The following is a 6,735-nucleotide window of genomic DNA, read 5'->3' as shown; positions in this document are numbered from 1 at the left end:
GGCTGTGTGCGGAGCAGACGTGTCCTGGGCCAGGCCTGGCCGTGGAAGGAAGAGAAGGAGAATCAAATAAAATCAGTCCAACAAAACGAAAAGGAAAGCCCGCACGCAGAGGGCCTGGGGGGGGGGGCAGTGACACGTCATTTCACCGTGTGACCTTTTTTCCCCTTCTAGACCTGCAGGCTTTTTGAAAAGCAAAGGAGAGCATTAATTGTAGCCGCTGACCCCCGCCCGCGCGGGAGCGCGCGCGCGCGCACCCGTGCCACACACCATTCACACACACACATCTTCCTGTTAGTGTGCCACACGGAGAGTGCCTGGCGAAAAAAGAAAAAAAAAAGACATTCACAAATCAGATCTGGAAAATGACATTTGTCTGTAAATGGCTTCTGGGTCTGGAAATGGCGTTTTAGAAATCTTGTCCTTTCCAAGGTGGGAGGGCGGCCAGAGCCCGAAGGAAGACTTCCCAGGTGGGGGGCCAGGAAAAGACATTAATTAGCTGTTGGTCAAGTGACATTTGGTTGTTTGGTTTTTCTTCTCTTTTTTTCCACTGCTGTTTCTCCTCTTTGGCCAAAAAAAAGGGGGGAGGGGGCCCTTAACTGTGAGGAGATGGCCTTTACCCCTTTTTTCTTTAGGTGCTGCTTTGGGAAAAAACAAAAGCATAAAGACTTGTCAAAATTACCAAAAGAATGACACAAACACTAATTAGAATGGAAGTTTTCCACTTCCTTGGTAATTGGCTATCTGAATAAATTCGTGAATTTGCTAGGCTAAGTCCTAGTTTGTGGTCACATTTCAACCAAATAGCTTAATTATCAAGAAAAAAATGTGAAAGGCTTGTTTTTTCCTTCTGGTGGTGCTTGGCTTGGTGTTTGTGGATGGGTCAAGTCTTTGTTCTCCTGGGTCCAGATTTATGAATGCAGGAAATTAATAATTAAGAGAAAATAAGTCTCTTTGGTGTTTATGCATTTGCAATCCCACTAATTAAATGGTATATATATGGAGATCCTTGTCTAAAACTGTTAAAGTAGAATTATGCTATGTGAATATCAATGTGCATATGATTTGATTTCAAAGTGCAACCTGGAGAAGTCTAGAACCTTCCCTGGGAATGTTAACTTGCTTTATGAATTCTAATTTAAGTCAGGTGTGATGCTAATGACACCTTTAAGTTACCAACACCTTTTGTGTCTCCACTTAATTTGGGACCTCTACTCAAAACACACTGAACCTAGCTGGGGGGGTCTCATCATTCTAAGGTACCCTAGCCTCTATGGCTGCATTTTGTCACAATTTATTAATAGCCTCTGGCACAAGAATCAGCAGCCCAAGCCAGTGGCAACATTTTGTATTCCTAATGGTTGATCTCACCGAATAATAATCCCCCCTCCCCAATGGAAACATCTTTATGCCCCAAGTCCTCCTCCCCCATCTTAATTTAATGACAGGAAAATTAACTGAATTACCAAACTACCAAAAAAAAATTTTAATCTTAGTTTTCAGCCTAGTTGTCTAATTTCATAAGTGTGGAAACTGAGGCACAGATCTATTTGTGTCTGTAAAACACAGGTGTGGCACATTTTAATACTTCTGCATGCAGAACATTGAAGATCCTGATCAATATTCCACATTCTTTTTGTGGAATTTCCAATCGTGCCTTCTGTATTTTAATTTGCAAGAGTTACACTCATTAAGATAGAATGTTTGCTTTGAAATCAATGTTTCTATGCAAACTAACTTTAACTTTCACAGATATTGATTACAGGCTTGTGAAAAGGCAGGAAGAGGAGGAATGCTTTGCTATTTGGGCATTGAAACAACAATTAATACAATTCCAAGTTTAGGGGAAAAGAGGGAGTAAATCCATACTGCTTGTGTGTGGGAGGAGGGCAAGGAAAAATTATTCACATAGGCAATATTTGTGGTACAGTACATTTACCCCCCCAAAATGCAAAATAGTAGCAATCCTCCCTCTAGCTTGCTGGAAATGTTTTTTTCCCATAAAATGTTATTATTATTTACTAATTATCAAATGAAAGGTGAATTAAAATGGAGGCTTATGTTTCTTCCTACTCTTTTAGTTTGGAGGGGCTTAGAATCTTTTAAATTCGATGGTTTCCAGGAATATTTATCTTAATTATAAAGTCTTTTCTTCTGCCTTACTGTTGTTACAGCTTTTATCTAATGCTAATCTGGTCTCAAGTGCTCTATTGATATTAAATTGTGTTGTTTTTTTGAGGTGACAGATAATTGATGGTCTTCCATTTTCCTCTGCCACATGGTTGTTGTATCCTGAGACAGTTTATCTTTAGAAATGTACAGTTTGCTGGGGCAGGAGGGTGAATAAGTAGCTAGAATGTAATATTGAGCACATAGGGGTGGATTTTAAGTAGCCCAGGGGTGGGGGGACCCGCGGGGCGGCTGCTGCATTGTGCGAATGTTTGGGGAGCAGGCCTGCATGGCTACGCGCAGGGGGGGGGGGGGGGGCGGGGGGGGGAAACTGCAGTGTCTGGGCATTGTTTGCGAATCCTGGGTATTTTAACCACAGAACATCTGACAAACAGTGAATTATATGTGGCTCTGTACGTTGGTGTGTAGGTTTTATGAGTGAATGCTCACATTTCAAGGCTCCACTTCTCAGTTTTAATCAGTTCTCCCCCTCAAATGACAAAATTGCGTCATATCTTCTCTTTACCCCTATCTCCAACACCCCACAAAATTGACCATGGCACCCAAAAGAGGAAAAGAAATGCCTTTAAAACAAAAAAACGCAGAACCTCTTTAATTCTTGTTTGTTATTCTGATGGTGAAATACTACAGGTAGACACTGAGTTGGAAATGTTTCATTTGTTTTCTCTGCGTCGAAATTGCAAGTCTGTCTTGTGTTTGTTGTATGTTGCTTCTATGGAAGAAAAAAAAAAAAAAGAAGCCACGGACAGCAGCTCTCTCCCTGCCAAAGCCTGGGAGGCGCCTCTTTCTTAACCTGAGCCTTACTCTCGTCCTCTAGGTGCTGGAGAGTCTGGGAAAAGCACCATCGTGAAGCAGATGAGGATTCTGCATGTTAATGGGTTTAATGGAGAGTAAGTGTCAAGTCTGTGTCAGGGTGCTCACGAAGAAGGAGTGACAAACTTGATACTAACCTTTAGGGAGGATAGCTAGGTACGGGGGAGCTGGGCTGCTAATTTTCACTTATTTTCCCCCCTAATTTACACATTAGAAAACCGTGGGGCAAGCTCTTGGGAGCACCCCCCCCTCCTGCCCTGCTTGGGCAGTACTAACAGTCTCCTATCCCCAGGAAACAGTGCCTGGTCGCAGAGGACACTTCACCAGCTCTTGGCCAGGTGACAGCGTCTGGAGGCCAGGTCCTCTGCGGCAGACTCGAGCTTTCTGCTGCAGTGAGATTCCAACATGGCTGACTCGGCCTTGGCCACCCCTGGTGGGGCCGGGGCTGACCGTGGCCGCGCGGGCGGGCGGGCTGGCCAGCGGGAAGCGCAGGGGAAGGGTACAGGCTGGCCCTCGCCTACTGATGGCAGGCCTCGTGCACAGTTTTTCTTTGATTTTGGGGAGCCCCCTTTTGAATTAACATTATGCATAATTGTTTCCCTTGCTCCTGCCTAAAGAAGTGAAAGGGAGGAGCTGAAATAAGGGAAAGACTGGGTTAAGAGGCTCCTGGCTAGTTCAAGGGGCTTTTTTGCCTTTGAAATGTCCTTCTACGCCTCGTGGCACCGGACAGTGTGGCAGCACCGCAGACACAGCGAGAGAGCACGAGTGTGCCTTACAGATGTAAGATGAGTAGGGGTCCCGCTTTCCGTGAAGAATGCAAAGGGAATGTCATTAGTAAATTGGGGGATTTGCCTCCCCCGTTCCCCATCCGTCATTCTCCAAAGCTAACCTTAGAGGGCAGCCCCCACCCACCACCACCCAGTCAGCAGCAACAAGCCCATTCAGAAGGAAGGTTGCCCCTTGGCCCATTCCTTTCAGTGCAGAAAGGGTAAATGGAGTCATGGCAGCAGTTCATGGAAAATTCTAGAATTTGTTAGATCCAAGAATTGGGGGGTGGGGTTGAAAAAGATTACATCATCCACACAAATGGTCAGTTTAGTTGAATTTTTAAAATATTTTTATCTCTAATTCACAAATATTAATTAGTATGCAGGAGGCCCGGGCTAGTTAGCTCATCCATTTTATGAATGACTTATAAGTTATCACTAGGCGCCATGTTCAATTAAGGAAGTCACCTTCACCTGTTCTGATATCCCCTTGCCAGCGGTCATGGTCATCCTCTCATTAAGCAAAAAGAACCAGAAAATGTAGCATAAATTTTCTCCCCAACATTGTGGGGGTGCTTCTTCATGAGGCTAGTCAAGCAAAAATAATTTGACCATGCACCCTCTAGATAAATATTTTGGTTAAAGTTGGACATGGCTAGCATGTTTAAAAGATGCAGCAGCCAGTGTTTCCCACAGCTGGAGTCAGAGGGAGGCAAAGCCATCCTTGAAAGTAATGCACCTTTAAGCTTTGACCTCCAGCTTACCCTCAGATCTCAAAGAAAGGGTTCTCCTAAACGAGCCTCTGAGGGTTCTAAACCAGAACTTCTCTTTTCTCATTTTCTCTTTGAAAAGAGTAAGGTCCATTTCCAGTTTGCCTCCTCGCACCTCTAAGGATATTACATTTAGCCTGCAAAAATGCCATACAGAGGAAGGGAGGGGTCTAGGTACCTTATTTTTACCTAGCATAGCTCAGCTGCCTCCCTCTCACTGTAGTATTTATTACAACAAATGCTGTTCCCTCCCGAGAGGAAGTCCGGTGGAATAGTGACCCTCTAAAAGATGGCTGCCCCAGCTCTGGCCCCCCACCATCTTGCCCGCCAGCAATGCATTTTCTTAATTTTTAATTGAGCTAATTAAATTTGCCTTAACTGTCCATAGGCTGCCACCACTGGTACATGTTTTAAGAGTACCATCCTATTCATTTGACCTTCAGAAACAACAGAGGTCGAATATGAGATTTTTTTTTGTCTTAACTCAGATCTAACTCTTCCTCACAATTTAATTCGAGGGGCAGGGAGAGACGGCCTCAGCCTTGATTGATCTAATCAACTAAACTACCCTGCCCTTCCACCTTCCAAAGGAGGAGCAGGTAACGGCTGACTCGGAAGATCAGATTTGGGTGTTTGGATTTTTTTTTTTCCTCCCAGACATTGTTCTAAGTGACATTTTTATGAGGACAAGTTATTAGTAAAAACAATGTATAGGTAGGTTTCCCCCAAAGAAAGAAGGGACGCCATTAACTTTACACCAGGAAGTCGGGACAAAAAGGCTCCCATCTAGGCCTTTGCTTGGTACAGCATTGTGAAGATTCTGACCTGGGAGAATTTGGAGCCTCTTGCGCAGCCATATTCTCCAAAGAATTGTGAGATAAATCACTGCTTTACCTCCCTAATGCATGTACATTTAGTGAAAGCACAAGAAAATAATTATCCGTCCCTCCCGTATCCGACCAGAGTCTCCAGAGGACTCCGTTAATACAGCAGCAGAGGTGCAGAATTCTTCCCCTACGGCCCCGCAGTCTCTGTAGACATTCTGACTTAGCCAGCGAGCCGACCTAAGCATTAACGGGAGGATGGCGCGCGAAGTGTTGCATTTGCTCTTGGCTGGTTGCTTCTCGAGTGTGGAGAGGCTGTGTGGGGTTTGTGGTGCCTTGCAGATTAGGTGAGCTTTCAATCTCTCTTTAAAAGGGGCGGCGAAGAGGACCCGCAGGCTGCAAGGAGCAACAGCGATGGGTAGGCACATCCAAAAACAGAAAAGTTTCTTAACAAACAAGACACACACGAAGCTCATACTGGGAAACTTGACGACACAGACCCAGGGAGGGAAGAATCATTTAAGGGCCATCAGCCATCTTGCTATATGCATTTGTAAACAGCACATCAACCATTTCTTAACAAGTAAAGTGCAAAACATGATTTCTTTTTTCTTGGCCGGGCCTAAAATGTAACTCGATCCAGCTGGGGGAAAAGTTACAGCTTTCAGTTCTAGACGATCATTTAAAACAATTTTGAGAACTGATATTTCCCTACATGGCTCACCCCCCCCCCCAGTTCTCTGATTGAATCAACTACTTGGTTTTTAAAACTACTAAACTTTGTCCTCCCAGTGGTTGGTCCTGTTTTGAAATTCAGACCTCTTTCAGAATACCCTCCCCTCATTAAAATATGCAGTGCCTCCTGGTTCTTGTAAGCCATGGCACCTGGGGGCAGGTCATTGTTAAGAATCATCTGGAAGCCCTGGGCCTTTGGTTGCTAGCACTTTACATCAGCTGATACATGTCATTGCTGTCCATCTCAAGCTGCCATTGCTTCCTCATCGCGCCCGTGTACACGCACATGTCCACACGCACACGCATGCCAGGGAACCCATTCCAGCTCTGCTTGTGCGCTCTGCATGCAGGGACGGAGCAGCTGTTTCTCATGAGAACACACAGCCTTTGACCTAGCCTAGGGCATCTCCAAGAAATAGCTTCTGTAGCCAGAGAGGGGAGGGGCAAAGGCTATGGGACGGGGACAAAGTTACTGACACGTGTTTGTTCATCTGTTTCTTTTAGAATGTATCACCCCTAGATGATGGCTACAGTTTCTCAACTTCCCAACCATGTCATATCACACTTTGCATGCTGGAATTGTTCGGTCTTTAGCAACTCCTAATAAGAATACTATTCTGTTCCCTGGGGGAGGGGGGG

The 6,735-nt window shown here is 44.9% G+C and overlaps 1 protein-coding gene across 2 annotated transcripts in view; it reads left to right on the top strand.

Annotated features, from left to right (window-relative positions):
* Gnas (GNAS complex locus) overlaps positions 1 to 6,735 on the top strand; it is a 76,323-nt gene that overhangs the window by 45,936 nt on the left and 23,652 nt on the right. The window contains exons 2-3 of one of the 2 annotated variants that reach the window (XM_013024335.1): positions 3,005 to 3,077; positions 5,735 to 5,779. In XM_013024335.1, coding sequence (XP_012879789.1) covers positions 3,005 to 3,077; positions 5,735 to 5,779 — 118 coding nt within the window. Of the gene's footprint in view, positions 1 to 2,917; positions 3,078 to 5,734; positions 5,780 to 6,735 lie in introns of those variants that run through there. The other variant, XM_013024336.1, reaches the window with a different exon arrangement.

Source organism: Dipodomys ordii, unplaced genomic scaffold, assembly GCF_000151885.1.
Source record: "Dipodomys ordii isolate 6190 unplaced genomic scaffold, Dord_2.0 Scaffold75, whole genome shotgun sequence".
Taxonomy (NCBI): domain Eukaryota; kingdom Metazoa; phylum Chordata; class Mammalia; order Rodentia; family Heteromyidae; genus Dipodomys; species Dipodomys ordii.
Note: the sequence above shows the minus strand (reverse complement) of the source record. Positions and strands in the feature narration are given on the sequence as shown.